Source organism: Myotis lucifugus, unplaced genomic scaffold (assembly GCF_000147115.1).
Source record: "Myotis lucifugus unplaced genomic scaffold, Myoluc2.0 scaffold_196, whole genome shotgun sequence".
Lineage (NCBI taxonomy): Eukaryota > Metazoa > Chordata > Mammalia > Chiroptera > Vespertilionidae > Myotis > Myotis lucifugus.
The window spans coordinates 716,518-734,325 of NW_005871244.1; the positions used below are offsets into that span (position 1 = coordinate 716,518).

The 17,808-nt window shown below is 46.1% G+C and overlaps 1 protein-coding gene across 3 annotated transcripts; it reads left to right on the forward strand.

The window, feature by feature from the left end:
• The first annotated feature begins 4,431 nt into the window (after nucleotides 1-4,431).
• On the forward strand, nucleotides 4,432-7,908 carry RBM3 (RNA binding motif protein 3). Of its 3 annotated transcripts, none has more exons than XM_006097167.3 (7): nucleotides 4,432-4,611; nucleotides 5,213-5,332; nucleotides 5,548-5,654; nucleotides 6,298-6,400; nucleotides 6,504-6,597; nucleotides 7,046-7,132; nucleotides 7,299-7,908. In XM_006097167.3, exons 2-6 carry the CDS (start codon nucleotides 5,230-5,232, stop codon nucleotides 7,104-7,106), a joined length of 468 nt encoding a protein of 155 aa, XP_006097229.1. In that variant the 5' UTR covers nucleotides 4,432-4,611; nucleotides 5,213-5,229; the 3' UTR covers nucleotides 7,107-7,132; nucleotides 7,299-7,908. The 3 variants fall into 3 exon arrangements, with proteins under 3 accessions (XP_006097229.1, XP_023616694.1, XP_023616693.1); XM_023760926.1 differs by having other exon boundaries at nucleotides 7,049-7,132; XM_023760925.1 differs by lacking the exon at nucleotides 4,432-4,611 and adding an exon at nucleotides 4,696-4,718.
• Nucleotides 7,909-17,808: the final 9,900 nt, after the last annotated feature.

Sequence of the window (17,808 nt, forward strand, 5' to 3'; positions counted from 1 at the left end):
GTTTTTGTTATACATGGAGTCTCCAGGGGCTCTTTACCTGATGGAGCCAAAATGCTTCACTGGGTGGAGGGTGGGTCATGCAGTGCTTTCTTCCCCGGTGGTCGGAGAGTGGATGCTGAGAATTGGTTCTAAAACATGAGCCCAGGTTGAGGACAGCTGGAGGAAGCCTTGAGGCTGCTGTGTGGTACATCTGTCTGCCTGTAAGGCTCTGGATTATAGCTGTGAATTTATGTTTTCAGGACAGGCCCCTGAGTGAAGAATGAGAGAGTTCCCGACTTGAAAAGGGCAAGATTCATCACAAAGGCTGGGAAGTATGGGCTACTTAGAAACATTGGGCAGCCACCTCTAGCCTTCCACATGTCACCAGTTCTAGGATCCAGACCCTTCCTTGGGAGTCCTAGGCAGGGGTCTAAGGCTCCTATTCTTGTCACTTGCTTTGGGGCTAGCTTGAGGGACTGTGGCCTTGCCATGCCTAGGACTCTAAGCCCTAAACTGGGTTTCCAGCTTATGGGTACCTGTCTTAACTGTTTCACCAACAGACACCTTTTATTTGCCTTCTCCAACCCACTACTGTAGACAAACAAATCAAGCACTGAAAAGAAGTCACCTGCTTTTTTGGAGGTTAATGATCAAACGAAAGTCCTTTTTCCCATGTACGTTATCAGAAGGCAGATGTGTTACAGGTCAGGTGTTATCCTCCACAAGAAGTGGCAGACAATGGGTGGGGTACCTGGGGTCCTACAGGTTGTGGCCTTGCTGTGCCAGGTTCTGGCCAGAAATTTCTCCACAAGGGGCATCAGGGTAGCCATCCTCTCATCTCTCTCCCCAAGAATGCCATGTAAAGCTGGAGATAACTCTTAAGAGGCTCCCAGCACACCCCAGTATTAGAAGGGAAGCTGACCATTCCTCAAATAAGGGCTCAGTCACTGGAAGAGCAGAACAAGACCATTCTCTATCTGGGGTGCTGCAAGACTGTGGGTCTAACAGGTACACATAAGGGTCTCAGGCAACCCCACACACTGAGGACCATCCAAGATACTGGAGTATTTGGCTAACCCTAGTACAACATGGGAAGGAACTACACAGGATGTGAATACCAGGAGATAGGGATCATTGGGGGCTATATTGGAAGCTGGCTACCACACTAGGTGACATAATATCTAAAACAGAAGTACTGGGACAGACAAATAATTTTAAATAAGTATAAGAGATAATATAAGAAAGATAAAACAAGAACAAGAGATACAAAAAGACCCCCAAAATACTATGAGAATGATAGTAGAAAAAAAGGAACAGAAAAACACTGTAAATAGGAAATATGAGATGTCAGAAGTTTTAAATAGTAAGTACAAAAACAGAACACAAGAGACCCCTCATTGGATTTTTTAAAAAGGTCCAGCAGTGTACACACACATAAAAAGATTTAGAAATGTTGGACATGAAAGGATGAAGAAAGGCTATAGGAAGGGATTCATACTTGGACTAAGTGATGGGCCCCTGAAGATCAACAAGAGAACTATGGAAATATGGGAAATGTTCTGATAGGAATATAGATATGAATAAGCAATTTACATTAGGAAACCCAAAATCATTATCTCTTTTTTGTTGTTAATCCTCACCTGAAGATATTTTTCCATTTATTTTTAGAGAGAGTGGAAGGAAGTGGGGGAGACAGAAAAACATCAATGTGAGAGAGACATCGATTGGTTGTTGCCTGCAGACACCCCACCAGAGCCAAGGATGGAGTATGCAACTGAGATACATGCCCTTGACCGGAATCGAACCCGGGACCCTTCAGTCCTTGGGCCGACACTCTATCCACTGAGCCAAACCAGCTAGGGCTCAAAATCATTATCAATCACTTTAAAATACAAGTTAAAAAACTAATGAGAAGAGCACCTTTCTATTTACTAGATGGGATGATGCCCAATTCATGAATTGTTCAATAAAGCCAATTAGATTTTTAAGTTAAAAACTAATGAACTATGACTACTGGTTAGACTAGAAAATTTTAGTAAGCTGGATAATGCTAAGTGTTGATGGAGACAGAGGAATGTAGGGCCCTTCATACATTGCTCCACCTATTCCAGATCACAATCTGGCACTGCTTACAGAAATTATGTACATCCCTATGGCCCGGCTATTTTCTGAGTATACATCCTAAAGAAATTTTCACACTTGCCCAAAGGGAGCATTTACAAGGCATAATTTATTGAAATGGGGTATTGGAGGCAGTCCAGTGAACCTCATTGGGAGCACCTAGGGGTAAAATGATGCAGTGGATGTACACATTGGGGTTTATTGGAACCATTAGAAACAACAAATAGATTATCTGCACCCATAACAACACAGATGAATCTTAACATAATGCTGGTTGGGTGGGGGTGGGGGTAGGGGTGGGGGTGGGGAAAACACACAGAATGACACTACCATATACTTTAATTAAAAGAGCCAAAACCGGTTTGGCTCGGTGGATAGAGCGTCGGCCTGCGGACTGAAGGTTTCCAGGTTCGATTCTGGTCAAAGGCATGTACCTGGGTTGCGGGCACATCCCCAGTAGGGGATGTGCAAGAGGCAGCTGATCGATGTTTCTCTCTCATCGATGTTTCTATCTCTCTCCCTTCCTCTCTGTAAAAAATCAATAAAACATATTTTAAAAAATATTTTTTAAAAAAATTAAAAGAATAGGTAAAAATGTAGATTTTATATGTAATCATGCAAAAAGATACACATTAAACCCAATAGAATGGTAAACTGTGGGAAGGAGAAAGATTGTTGGGTGCAGGAATAAAAGAGAATTAATAAATTTAGGGGCTTTGCATGAAACAACAATGAGGGTGTGTCATGAATTGTGGAATATGATCAGAGATCAGACATTTTGAAAGGCAAACAAGTACCTCTTTTTTTTTTTTTTTTTTGCACGGGGGTCAGATTCTCTGAGGGCTATCTAATACCAGCATGAATGTGGACAGTGTGAAAACTGTTCACATAAACCCTGGGCATAGGAGATCTGAATATGGCAAAAGTCAGACAAGTTCATTTTGTAGATGTATATGATCCTGTACTCTGAAAATTAACAAATCTAGACTGTGTTTGAGGGGCTGACCCTTAGAATGTAAATTTCCATTCTATGGATGAGAAATTTAGTCTTTGAGGGAAACTAACCCATTTCTTCTTGGATGGGGACAGCAGAAATTGAGTCTGTCAAAGGTAGTTCAGACACTTGAAGGCTTCACAAGACCAAATTGTGTGTAATGGGACAGACACACTTTGCTTTGCATAAGTCCACTGTGTATTGTCAAAGTCCTTTCTGTGGATCAAGGGCTCAGCAATCCTGAGTGACAGCAAAAATTGTTGTGTGGACTGGAATTTACTTCCTCTGGAGATTGGAGCATCCTGTTTTTTTAAGAAGGCCCCTCGGGCAGTCTATTGGGGCAGGGGGCAGGGGGTGGTGGGGGTAATCAAGGATGGCTTCAGGAGGCTGTCAGATAAAGATGAGGGCTGAAGTCAGAAATGAGAAGAATGCCCAGCCGATGTGGCTCAATGATTGAGCGTCGACCTGTGAACCAGGAGGCTGCAGTTCGATTGTCAGTCAGGGCACACACCCAGGTTGCAGGCTGGATCCCCAGTGTGGGGCGTGCAGAAGGCAGTAGATCAATGATTCTCATCACTGATGTTTCTATCTCTCTCCCTCTCCCTCCCTGAAATCAATAAAAATATATATATATTTTAAAATATATTTTATTGATTTCTTACAGAGAAGAAGGGAGAGGGATAGAGAGTTAGAAACATCGATGAGAGAGATCGATCAGCTGCCTCCTGCACTCCCCCCACTGGGGATGTGCCCGCAACCAGGGTACATGCCCTTGACCGGAATCGAACCCGGGACCTTTTAGTCCGCAGGCCGACGCTCTATCCACTGAGCCAAACCGGTTCGGCAATAAAAATATATTTTTAAAAAAAGAAATGAGAAGGAATGATGCCAGGTAAAAGGGTCCCGTGACAGGCGTGTAGATGTTAGGCACAGAGAAGAAAACCTAGAGGTCAGGATCAGACACAGAAAATGTTTGGTTTGATGTGAAGGGTGATGACATCAGAGAAACTGGAGGATTATCATCAGGCCCTGGAGGGATCATAAGGTTAGAGAACTAGCAAGTGAATGGAGGTTATGCTAGTAGTGGCTGCCAGGTACGTCGTCAGGGATTAGAAAAAGACTTATTCGATGGTGAGAAAATCGTGGGAACCAATGGGGAAATGACGTCAAGGAAGTAAGGGCAGGGAAGGAAAGGGATGTGAGAGCCAAAAGGTTCGTGCGCAGAAGAGACTAAAACGGCTGGGGCCAATGGCGGGATACTTACGTCATAGCGCCCCGACCACACAAATCTCCGCCTCCGTTCCCGGAAGCATGCAGAGAACTTGGCTTCCTACGCCCGGCAGACCACTCCTCCCACCTCGCCCTCGCCGGCCTCAGCCAATGAGGGCGTGCGGGGCGACGTTCAGTGACGTGCACGCTACGTACGCTTTATTAAGCGTCTTCCCGCGCGATCTCCTCCTCAGTCGCTCTGCTCCTTGGCGGTAACTGTCCTTTCGGCTCTTTTACTGAACTTCCAGGTAAGTGGTGTCTGACTTAACGGAGCGGCCTCTCCTCGCCTCGCTGGTGTGCGCCGCGCCGGCCTAGAGCAAGGCGTGCAGGCGGGCAGAGGAGCGGCTTCGGACACGTAGGCTCGGGCTTCTTCGAGGCGGGCGGGTCCCGTGCTCCGAGGTTAAATTTTGGGTTTGGTGGGCTGCCGGCGCGCTGTGTCCCGGCACGAGGAGTGCCCGGAGGGGCTAGCGGAGTGACTTGGGCTGGGGTTGGTCTCGGTAGTGACCACGCGGCGGCCGAGAACTGCGGGGGAGGGGGGGGCTTTTTCCCACGTGACCGCCGCCATCTTGTCTGTGGGCGCACAGTGAACGCATGGACGTTCTGGGCCTGCGCTGTGCCACAAAATGACGGGCGTGGCGGCTGGGATGTTGTGGGCATGCGCGAAGGCGGCCCCCAAATGGCTGCCCCGCGGATTTCCGTCTTTTCGGGCTGCCTTCTTGGTTTCCCCTTAGTGACACCTTATTTTGTTGTTCGTGTCTGTTTTCTGTTCTCTCCATTTTTTCTCTTCTTGCTTTGTTCTCCAACCTTTCTCCCGCTTGCACCCCACGATCTTCCGTGTTCTCCCCACAGGACTCGAATTCATTGCCATGTCCTCTGAAGAAGGGAAGCTCTTCGTTGGAGGGCTCAACTTCAACACCGACGAGCAGGCTCTGGAAGATCACTTCAGCAGCTTTGGGCCAATTTCCGAGGGTGAGCGGTGGGCCAGACCCATGAGGGGGTGGACAGTTAACGGAAGTCTGGGACCCTTGCGTTTCAGCAAACATTGAGCGCAAGGCCAGGGCCCCAGGCCTTGTGCTACTTTTCCTTGCTGGGTTCTTAAGTCTAAGCGGTAGTTCAGGCTTTGGAGAACCGGTTAACTTTTAATTGAGGATTGGTCACTTTTTGCTTCCTGGTCTCTTTCCCAGTGGTCGTTGTCAAGGACCGGGAGACTCAGCGATCCCGGGGTTTTGGCTTCATTACCTTCACCAATCCAGAGCATGCTTCAGATGCCATGAGAGCCATGAATGGAGAGGTGAGGCCTTTTACCTGCATTAGGGGTCCTGCCCCCCTCTCTACCACTTCCACCATTCTTTCTGTTTTTCCCTCTGTGTCTGCTAGGGGCAGCGCGGCCACCAAACCCCACAGTGCCCACTCACAGGAGCGTGACTGCCTTCTGTTCTAGGGGGTGGAGGGCAGCGGCAGACAGAGCCGGGCTGCCTGGGAGGCGACGACTGGTCCTGCATGAGGCCGAGAAGCCACCTGTGGATGGTTGACGTGCCCTGGGCTTAGGTAGTAGAGTCTGCAGATCTGCGGGCCTGGCCCGGAGAGGACCTCGTGAGTCTTCTGGGATGGACTCTGAAGCCTCAAACCAAGAGAGGTGTCTATCTAGCCCTAATAGTTGGGCAGCTTAGAGGAGTGGGGAGGAGAACTCGCCTGAGTTCAGTCAAGATGTAAGTAGTAGCAGGGGAGCACGGTGGATTCAGGTCATTTTGTGGGATTCTATAGCTCCTGATAAGGCCATTCTGGTCAAAGGAGCTTGTTGTGGAACATAGCACCCAAAACTTGGTGCTCAGCAGGAGTTTCTGGGCTCTTTTGCCCACCTGCCCCACCCCACTCTTGACTCACCACTTCCCTGTGTGACCACCAACTTACCCTCTTTGTTTCCTCGTACCTAGTCTCTGGATGGCCGCCAGATCCGTGTGGACCATGCTGGCAAGTCGGCCCGGGGCAGAGGTGGTGGCTTTGGAGCTCATGGGCGTGGTCGCAGCTACTCTAGAGGTAATGACAATGGTAAATTTGGTCATGTGGTGTGGGGAAGAGCCACCCATTAGTGGCCTATGTCTGGGACAGTTGCAATTTAAATATTTTTTGTCTACTGTAGGTGGTGGAGACCAGGGCTATGGGAGTGGCAGGTATGACAGTCGGCCTGGAGGATATGGCTATGGATATGGAAGATCCAGAGACTATGGTGGCAGGTGGGTAGCCAAGGGGTTGGGGCGCTCAGGTGGTGCTTGCTTTTCTCTCCTTAAGAGCTGGGCTGCCTGGGTGTGTATATCTATCTTACCTTGGTGTTACTAGAGTTTGTTTTACAAACCGTAATGAAACTGTAAAAACAAATAGGCATATTTTGAGTTGTGTGTAATGCGTTAATAAATTACAAGATCACATAATTGCAGTGTATGATAGGTAACTTGTATGTTTTGTGCTGTGGTTAGTTGTGTCTATTGCATTAATGTTTAATATGATTCATTGTGTTGTGTGAATTATATATCGTATAATTGTGACTTCTATATAATGTTCACATGCTGAACATACCCTGTTTTGCACATTAACTATTATAAGATGTGCTGGAATATGTAAATAAGGTTTTCTATATTCTCAGGGTGTGCGGTACATTTCCTGTAACACTGTGTTTTTTCCCAGAAGCCAGGGTGGTTATGACCGCTACTCAGGAGGAAATTACAGAGACAATTATGACAACTGAGATGAGGCATACCACACCTAATGTAGGTGAGACTCGTATGGGAAAACCTGTCTCCCCTGTAATCTGCTGGCCATGGAGATGAGGGGGTGTCCTTGTTGTGAAGCCCTTGTATCTTTTATCAACCCCAGAAGGTAAGCATGTCAGCCTCTTTCTTCCTAACATCACAGCTCTTCCCCTTCTTACTGTTCTCAGATACACAAAACACAAGGAATAAAACTTCTGATCCAGGATCGTCCTTCCAAATGGCTGTATTTATAAAGAGTTTTGGAGCTGCACTGAAACAACTGTTTTAGTATGTCAACTTCTATTTTTGAATTGAGCTCCCAAGGTAGCTTGTTAAAGATCTTTTAGAAAGCTCCGTGTGTTTTTATTTTTTTCTCTCCCATTTAAAGACAAATTCTGGAACATTTATAGAGTCTGGAATTTTTCCTTTTACCCGTTTTTTGTTTTAAGTCTGAGCTCTCAGGAGTGGTCCTGGCCAAAAAATGAAAATTTTGGCCAGACTGGCTCCCCCTCCCCCAGAAATAATGTGCATCTAAGAGACATTTTGTAAAACTTGTATACAGTGTTTATCATGGTTAAAAAGCAATTTCCAGATATTATTGCAATAAATCAAGAACCTGGTTACTTGGGATTTTTTTTTTTTTTTTACTAAAGATCACTGCCCTGATTATATAGAAGTTTCTTAAAATAATTATGAATGTCATTTTTTTAATACTGGAAGAAAAAATATTCTGTTGTGTTTCATGTAGTGTTTAGGATGTCTTTCATGGAGCTGATTAAAAAAATGATACCTAAAAAATTGATATTGCTGCTGCTTTTTCCTTACTCTACCTAGCATGTAATTTAAAAATAAAGATTGGGAAAGGAGACTTTGAGTAAAGAATTTAGGGGGGTGGTGAGCAGGGACTGCTCAAAGGGCAAATAGCTCTAGAGTTTGGGGCTGGTATATATATGGAAAAGAATACTAATAAACTCACTTTAGAGTGAGGGTCCCAGGAGAATCCTGGTTTAAGAACAGAATTCTAAGCTCAAACTGGATTCTGCTGCTTCCCAGCTATTTGACTTTGTGGGTCATTTAACCTGTGTGCCTCAGCCCCCTGGGCATTTTACCTTTTCTGTTGAGGGTAAAGTACATTTAATAGGCATATACAGCCATTGACAACCGTTGGCCAACCCTTCAGTCACAGATTCAGTGCTAAGGTGGTTGCAATGGCTTGGTCCAGTTTTGTACCTTTGACTAGGCTTGAGTTCCTGGACAACCTGAACTACCTTATGCTCTCATTCCTGGGATATGCCTTTCATGGACTGATCCTGCCTCCCCAATATAGTATTAGAAAGTGAGGCCTTTGGAGAGTGATGTGGATTAAAATGTCATGAGAGTGAGAACTTCATGATATAATAGTTTGCCTCCTTGCTCAGCTCTGCCATGAGGATAGAAGAAGGCATTCTTTTTTTTAAAATATATTTTCATTGATTTCAGAGAGAGAGAAACATCAATGATCATTTCAGAGAGAGAGAAACATCTATGATGAGAGAGAATCATGATCGCTGCCTCCTGCATGCCCCCAACTGAGGATCAAACCTGCCACCCAGGCGTGTGCCCTTGACCAGAATCTTCAGTCTGCAGTCTAACACTATCCACTGAGCAAAACCAGCTAGGGTCCACAAGAAGGCATTCTGAAAGGGCCCCACCATAGCTGAACCATGCTGGTACCCTGATCTTGAATTTTCAATCTCCAGAATTGAGAAATTTCTGTTAATAAGCCACCCAGTGTATGGTACTATTAAAGCAGCCCAAACTGACAGCATGGGTCCCTGTATTGGGAATGCCAGTAAGGGCAGCCTGCTTCCCAGGTCTGGACCCTCCTTTCTCCCATCCAGATGGTCCTACCTAGCCCACTGAGCAAGGTAAAGACATTGTCCTACCCTCACCATTTGGGTATTTGGTCTGAGTAGGCATTCTGTGCTGGACCTGCAAGGAGCTAAGGTAGTGGACCATTATTACAGCCTTGTTGGAGTGAGGAGGGGTTTCCCTGCACCTCAGGGAGTAAAGTGTCCTCACCCCCTGTGCAGCCTGAGAATCCCATCAACTGTTAAGTTCTGCAACAAAACGATCCCCTAAATTACATTAATAAATAGCCTCCTAGACCTGAATGACAACTTGATCAACTTGCTCTTCTCTCCTGGTTTCGGAAAGTGCCTTGTAATCCAGCCCAGGGAGGGCACTAAGGAAGGGCCTAGAGACCTCAGGACTGGTTTTCTCTGGCATTAAAATTGCTAATCAATAAAGTTTCCAGACAAAAGTGCCAATTATTCCTCCACTTCAGTTTTAGCAGCATCTCACTAATGTGCATGTTTCCCAAGAACCCACAGAAATGAGACATTCAAACATTTAAAGGTCCCTTGAGAGCCTGTGTCCCAAGGACTGTGAAGAGCTATCTTACAAACATCCCATGACCACCCCCACCTCTGCAAGGTCCCAAATAAATCCTAAGCCCTGCCCTTCCCACCCCATGTGAACTGAATCCCTTCAGACCTTGCTTCCTAGCTTAATTTTGCTTCAGGTTCAACGTGTAAAATGGAGATAGTTCCCCATCTGATGGAGTTAAGGGTCCCTGATACTGTCCCCATTTTAGATGTAGAAGTGTAGAAAACTTCCAAATAGCCTTTCATTTTTTTAAAAAAATATATTTGTATTGATTTCAGAGAGGAAGGGAGAAACATCAATGATGAGGGGGAATCATTGATCAGCTGCCTCCTACAGGCCCCTTTCTGGGGATCAAGCCCATCAATCTGGCATGTGCCCTTGACCGGAATCAAACCCAGGACCCTTCAGTCCACAGGCCAATGCTCTATCCACTGAGCCAAACCAGCTAGGACCTGAAGAACCTTTTAAAAAATGCTGTGAATACTTCAGGCATGTTAAAAAAAAACATTGGATAAGGATCACTACCAGTGTTCCTGCCACTCCTGCTTATCAAGACAAAACTTGCCACGTCCCTGCCCAGCTGCATACCTCTTCCATCTCCCTTCCCTGGCTAACAAGGACCACAATCCCTTGTAATTCAGACTGCCCCAATATCTGGAAAACCAGAAGGGATTTTTTTTCCCCAACATACAATGAATGCCCAAAGACCATTAGGGCTTATAAATTGTTTTTTTTTTTAATCCATGGCATTGTTCTACATAAACATTTTTAATAGGCCATCAAGTCAAAATTTTAAACTTTTAACACGCATCTCTGAAAGTTTAGTTTCACAAGCACAGAATTTGCAGTCTATTTTAAAACTTTATGACTGCAATCCATAGTATGGAGTACGTTTTTCCTCACTGGAGTCCTGTCCATTAATTTGTGTAAGTGGAAGGAAGCTTTAATGATGAAATATGTAAAGTCCCCTGATGGCTCCTAGTTTATTGTACTTTAACAAAGTCAGCTGGCCCCAAATCACTCAAATGCTTATGGAGGCTGCAGTTTGAAAAATACTATGTTTAGCTCTGGCCAATGTGGCTTGTTTGGTTGGAGCGTCATGGGTTTGGTTCCTAGTCGGCACGAATGCGGGAGGCAACTAACTGATGGGTTTCTCACATTGATGTTTCCCTTCCTTTCTTAAATCAATTTTTTAAAAAACATTCTTGCCCTAGCTGGTTTGGCTCAGTGGATAAAGTGCCAGCCTGCGGACCAAAGGGTCCCGAGTTCGATTCTGGTCAAGGGCACATACTTTGGTTGCAGGGTCCTCCCCGGCCTGGGCCCTGGTTTCAGGAGGCAACCAGTCGATGTGTTTCTCTCACATCAGTGTTTCTGTCTTTCCCTCTCCCACTCTCCCCAAAAATCAATGGAAAAATCCTTGTATGCATATATGCATAACCCATGGACACAGAGAATAGGATGGTGAAGGCGGGGGGGGGGGCGGGCTGGAGGAGGTCATTGGGGGTGGGAAAAGGGGGTATATGTAATACTTTCAACGATAAAGATTTTTTTAATATATATTTTATTGATTTTTTTACAGAGAGGAAGGGAGAGGGATAGAGCGTTAGAAACATCGACAAGAGAGAAACATTGATCAGCCGCCTGCTGCACACCCCGTACTGGGGATTGGGGATGTGCCCGCAACCAAGGTACATGCCCTTGACCGGAATCAAACCTGGGACCTTTCAGTCCGCAGGCCGACGCTCTATCCACTGAGCCAAACCAGTTAGGACAACAATAAAGATTTTAAAGAAACAAATTGGAATAGGGAAAAAATAAAAACCTGTCTCTGTAAGATGGTAATACGCATTAAATGAGTCAAGACATGGGAAACATCTAGAATAGTGTCTGGTAGTTAAATGTAGTCAGTAAGTGTTATGTGTGCCATGTAATAGCAGGCACACAGCAAAGAATATACAAATTTCTTTCCCTCGGGAATCAGGCTTGCATTGATGGGGTCCATGGACAATAAAGTAGTAAACCAGTACGTAATGGAACATTAGGGTGTGGCAAGCATTAAGGAAAATGAAACGGAATGGAGAGTGAGGGGATGTGCTATTTACACAAAGTGGTCAGGGAAGGCAACTCAGGGGAAGACACTTTACAATAGAGATGCAGATAGAGGGAGAGCAAGCGAGGAGGAGCAGATGGGGGTAGGGCAATGGTTCCGCCATGGCGTTTTGGCTGTCTTGCACATCTCCGCATAAGCCAGGTAGGCAAGTTTATCTAAGAATTGGCAGAACACTCTGATCTTCGGAACATAGAGCCTGACAGGCTTGTGAGGAAATGCTTGGAGGCCAACTCTCATTAACCTCCCTGTCTACCAAAGAGACTGTCCTGAAACAGTTTTTCATCCCCTGAGGTTCTAATGAGGTAGGAGGCGTTCTGTCCTTCTCCCCAACTCAGGGCTGTGAAACTGCTCAGCGTGGAATCAGTTTCTCTGCAGCAGGGTGTCGTACCACTTCTGCTGCAGTCATCGGGCCCCCTTTGTTTCAGTGTCACCCACACAAGGAACATGAGCTGGCATCTGTGGCTATTCTTTTTTTTTTTTTTTTAATGAACCTATTTTGTTTTCTTTTTTTATTAATCCTCGCCCGAGGATATTTTTTTTCATTGATTTTTAGAGAGAGTGGAAGGGAGAGGGAGAGACAGAAACATCGATGTGAGAGAGACACATCAATTGGTTGCCTCCTGCACACACCCCAATTAGGGCCGGGGAACCTGCAACTGAGGTACATGCCCTTGACCGGAATTGAACCTGGGACCCTTCAGTCTGTGGGCCGATGCTCTATCCACTGAACTAAACCAACTAGGGCTATTCTTGCTTTTGCTATCTATGTAAAATAGCAAACACCTGAATCAAGCAAGAGCTGGTCTCTTTAATGGCCAAATCTGTCAGCTTTGCTCTGGGAAAGAATTACAGGCAGAAGAAAATGCAAGCAAGTACAAAGGCCCTGAGGTGGGAGCTTGCTTGGTGTGTGATTAACAAGGTCAGTGCACAGGAGCAGAGAGAGCCAGAAGGCAGATGGCAGGAGGTGAGGTTGGAGAGGTGATGGGGCCTGGTCCTGTGGGCCCTCACTGGCCACAGGGAGGACTTTGGCCTTTTCTCTGAGAGAGCTGGAGCCACAACAGGGGTCTGAGCAGAGGCGGGCTTTGGGCTCACGGGTTGTAACAGGACCCTCTGGCTGCTGTGAGGACAGATGGGGAGGGAGCCAGGCGGAAGCAGTGAGGAGGCCCCTGCAGTAGTGCAGGTGGTGGAGGCAGTGGACATGGCGAGGAGAGGTCAGATTCCGTGTAAATTCTGATGGTGAAACTGCCTTTTTTTTAAATATATATTTTTTTATTGATTTCAGAGAGGGGGAGAGAGAGAGAAACATCAATGATGAGAGAGACTGATCAGCTGCCCCCCCTCTCCCTTCCTTTCTGAAATCAATAAAAAATATATATATTTAAAACCTCAAATCCCATTACCGGAGTATAGAGCATTTTCTTCATCAATTTGAGCGAGAGAAAGAGAAATGTCAATTTGTTGTTCCACCTGTTGATGAATTCATTGGTTCGTTCTTGTATGTGCTCTGACTGGGGATCACACTTGCAACCTTGGCTATTGGGATGATGCTCTAACCGGCTGAGTTACCTGGCCAGGGCTGGAAGTTTGATTCTTAATACCTTCTGAAGGTGGCAAAAGAAAAGGCAAGCGAGTACAAAGGCCCTGGCAGGATTGGATTTGCTGACAGATCAAGTGAGGAGAGTAGGGAGAGAGAAAGTACTTGTTATGAATCTGCACTGGAGGACCTCACACGGAGGAGTTTGGCATTTGGTGTTAAATAGTGTAGTGATTAAGAACAAGGATTCTGCAGCCAGGCTACCTGGGTGCAAGTTCAACTCCATTGCTTACTGTGTGATCTTGGGCAAGTAACTCTTTGCCTCCATTTCCCCATCTGTGACATGGGATAACAATTGTACCATCTTCCGTTGTTGTGAAGACAACGGAAGGTTTTCTATGTCTGTAAAGTGAGTATAGCAGTACCTGGCACAGCGCGCTTGGTATTAATAATATTACTGTGGGATGTGTTGACTGTTCTCTGCGTGAGTACGCTCCAGATCCCAGGAACAGTTTGTGCAGTTTTCAAAGGATGTGCAATTAAGTCAGTGTGGCTAGAACATACCCTGACGACAGAGGAAGAGCAACAAGGGACAAAGTTGGAGAGGATGCCTAAGAGATCAGCTTCTCCCCATAGCAGGGGGGGTGGGGGGGCTACTGTGAATTTCAGTGCAGGAGGTTGGAAGAGAGGAGAAGAAATTGATTAGGCACTAGATGCAGGGGGATGTACAGAGAGAGGAGAGAGAGGAACGGGGTCACTATTGTCAACACTGCTGGCTGGTTACCAAGTGGTCTCTGGTGTCCAGGATGAGAAACAGGCCAGTTCTACTTCCTGCCAGGGTCCAGATGCTAGTTCTCAAATTTTCTACTTCTGTGACCATAAGAAGTAAACCCCTTGAAGGATCACTTTCCTCATCTTCAAAGTGGGGCTCAGTACTGCACTTACCTCATTAGGGTGGTTGTGACAATTACATGAGATGGATGTAGTAAGAGCTCATTAAAGTCAGGCTATCGCCAAAACCAGGCGGGGCTTATCCCAGGAAAGAAAGGGTGGCTTAACATTCTAAAAGCAATAAGATGCATGCATTTCAGTGTATTGACAGAAAAAGATGAGAAGAACCAAGAGCTGTGCTCATTTAGCTATATTGCCTAGGACTGAGGTACCAAACCCAGGGTCCAGTCTTTCCCAGGCCCACAGTCTGGCCCTGAAGCTCTCACTGAGTAAAAGGAATTACAAACTTTAAAAAAATATATAGCCCTGGCTGGTTTGGCTCAGTGGATGGAGTGTCAGCCTGCGGACTGAAGGGTCCTGGATTCAATTCCGGTCAAGGGCACGTGCCCAGGTTGCAGGCTCCGTGCCCAGTAGGGGGCGTGCAGGAGGCAGCTGATCAATGATTCTCATCATTGATGTTTCTATGTTTCTCCCTTCCTCTCTGAAATCAATAAAAATATATTTTTAAAAAATAATAAATTTACATATATACATATACACACACACTAGGGGCCCAGTGCATGAATTCATGCACCTTGAAAGGAACTGTGGGCAGCAAGGCTGCGGTGGGCAGAGGGGCACTGCCCCTGCCCCTGCCTATCCCCTCCCGCTGCGGCCCCAGTTGGTTCCCTGTCTGCCAGCAGCCCTGTTCCCACCGCTGCCGCTGCTCACACCTGCTGATGGCACTGAACAATTGGGGCCAGCGCCGGGCACAAGTAGCAGGTGCCAGTGGCAGCTCTGGCGCTGGCAGCGGGTGTGAGCAGGGCCGGCAGCAGGTACAAGTGCCAGGCAGGACCGCGGCGTGCGGGAGCAAAGAATTTTCAGTAACCACCAGAGGCTCGCCCCGATGACAGTGACCGGCGCCCCACCTTGTTCTTACACCCCCCACTCACCTGCTCCATCATCCCACCGCAGCGTGTTCCATGCTCTGCCACCTGCTGCTGACTCCCATCATGTTCCTTGTGCACCCCCTGGTGATCAGCACACATCATAGCAACCGGTTGTTCGGTTATTCCACCAGTTGGTCTATTTGCATATTAGGGTTTTATATATAGATAGATTATATATACTTTTTAATATATCTATATTGATTTCAGAGAGGAAGGGAGAAGGAGAGAGAGATAGAAACATCAATGATGAGAGAGAATTATTGATCGGCTGCCTCCTGCATGTCCCACACGGGGGATCGAGCCCCAAACTGGGCATGTGCCCTGACCAGGAATCAAACCATGACCTTCATAGGTCAATGCTCAAACACTGAGCCATGCTGGCTGGGCAGGAATTGTGATCTTAAGAGCAGAGCAGCCCCAGTACTAGCCCTGCAAAGTGATTCTCCCCTTTTGGGAATCAGTCACTGACTGGCCTCACTGGCCTTGCCCACACATTCAGCCTTCAGAGCTTTGTGTCTATTGCTCCTTTTTATTCAGGTTCCAGTTTAAATTTATCATTCTTCCCCCTCCCTCCACAGCTTAGCAACACTAAGGGGACTATTTTAATGATAGTACCGATTTATAAATGATTGTCATTATTGTTTATCTTTCCAGCTAAAATGGCAGCTCCATGAGACTGGAGACCATTTGTCTGAGTTACTGCTGCTGCCCCAGTGCCTGGTACCTAGCAGGGGCTTGATTGATATGTGTTGGAAGGCTGGCTCCCTGTTTCAACTTGCCGGGGGTGTTCAAGTGGTCTGGGAGGCTTTTCCCAACTGCAGGAAGCTTGGTTCTGACTCAGGTTATGGAGAGTTATATCACCATTAAGACTTCAAGAATGGGCCCAGCTGGCATGGCTCAGTGGTTGAGCCTCGACCTATGAACCAAGAGATCAAGGTTCTCTCCCGGTCAGAGACATGCCCGGGTTGCAGGCTGGATCTCCAGTGTGGGGCTTGCAGGAGGCAGCCCATCCATGAGTCTCTCTCATCATTAATTTTTTTTTCTCTCTCTCTCCCTCTCCCTCTCTCTGAAATCAATAAAACACTTTTTAAAAAAGACTTTGAGGCCGTAACCGGTTTGGCTCAGTGGATAGAGCATCGGCCTGCGGACTCAAGGGTCCCAGGTTCGATTCCGGTCAAGGGCATGTACCTTGATTGTGGGCACATCCCCAGTGGGAGGTGTGCAGGAGGCAGCTGATCAATGTTTCTCTCTCATCGATGTTTCTAACTCTCTATCTCTTTCCCTTCCTCTCTGTAGAAAAGTCAATAAAATATATTTAAAAAAAAAAAGACTTTGAGGATTGTGAGAACTTTGGCTTCAGAGGCAAATGTTTCCCCATGAGGAAAAAATAAAATTTTAAGTTATGACTTTGTCTCTCAACCCCCACTTGTCCCATTTAGGAAGAAACTTCAGGGATGAGATAAGTGAATAAGGACTCGGTGTCTGCACTCCAGTTATACTTCAGCTCCATGTCTCCCCAAATTTCACTCTCTGGCCTTGATTCTTGGCACCCCAAATGACCCAGGTTTTCCTTCAAATCATACTCCTGTTTGTTCCTGAAGATTGGCCCAACTTCAGGTTTCATTTTAGCCTCTGTTAGTAATGAAAAGTGGACACAGACAGTGTGGTTCAATGCTCACCTTTGCATTTCTAAACTCTGGGGGCTGGATAGACAGAAGGTAGATGAAGGAAGGAGGAATCCAGAACAGACGTGACCCCTGCCTGTTTCTGCCACCATTTAAGTCGCTACTGTGATGTGGTGTGATCTTAAACAGCTCTGGCTTACCTGTCTTTTCTGTCCAAATCTGTTTTAGTTTGTTCATTTGGCTAGGACCCTCAACTGTCATTCTGACAGTGAAATAGCCCTGATCCTATTAGAGTGAATAGGACTTGTGGTCCTCTGTGGTCTTGAGCTTCTTTTCTAGAGGTCATGATTATAACCAATGTCACTCACAACCTTCAGGAATAGATTCTCTTGACTTGATACCTCCAGTCCTGAGACCCTCCTTTCCCCACCCAGTGACCTGCCATTCATGCTGATAAACTGCCTCTTTCCAAAAACTGAAAGTGCTTTCTATCATTAGCTTATTGTTCAAAACCTATTTTTAAGCCAATGAGAGTGTGTAAATGCTTAGAAAAGAACAAAAATTGAAAAAATGCAGAGTACATAACAGATGCAGGAGGCAGCTGTGGTCATTCTAATTCACATTATTTCTTCACCAGATCTACCTCTGGCAGATGGATCTGCTATTGGGAAGAGTTTTTATTATTTATTTTATTTTTTGTTGGTTTGTTTTTTCCCTTGGGAAAAGTTTTTAGATCAACTAACAGGACCAGCCAGCGTGGCTCCGTGCTTGAGTATCAACCTATGGAATCATGAGGTCATGATTTGATTGGGTAGGGTTGTGGGCTCGACCAAGCCCATCAATGATTCTCATCATTGATATTTCTCTCTCATTCTCCCTTCCTCTCTGAAGTCAATAAAAATATACTTTTAAAAAGAATCAATTCTGGCAGTGAGACAGTCAGTCTCCCTGGCATCTCTGACTTTCTTGTGATTTCTTCCCACCATGTTTCTTTTTTCTTTTTAAAAAAAATTCTTGCCCAGCCAGCATGGTTCAGTGGTTGAGCATCAATCTATGAACCAGGAGGTCACAGGTTCAATTCCCAGTCAGGGCATATGCCCGGGTTGCAGGCTCGATCCCCGG

Bases quoted from the DNA above. Each gene is read 5' to 3' on its own strand.
- RBM3 (XM_006097167.3), top strand. From the start codon at position 5,230: ATGTCCTCTGAAGAAGGGAAGCTCTTCGTTGGAGGGCTCAACTTCAAC. The intron at 5,333-5,547 runs GTGAGCGGTGGG...TCTCTTTCCCAG, and splicing joins CTTTGGGCCAATTTCCGAGG to TGGTCGTTGTCAAGGACCGG. The intron at 5,655-6,297 runs GTGAGGCCTTTT...CCTCGTACCTAG, and splicing joins TGAGAGCCATGAATGGAGAG to TCTCTGGATGGCCGCCAGAT.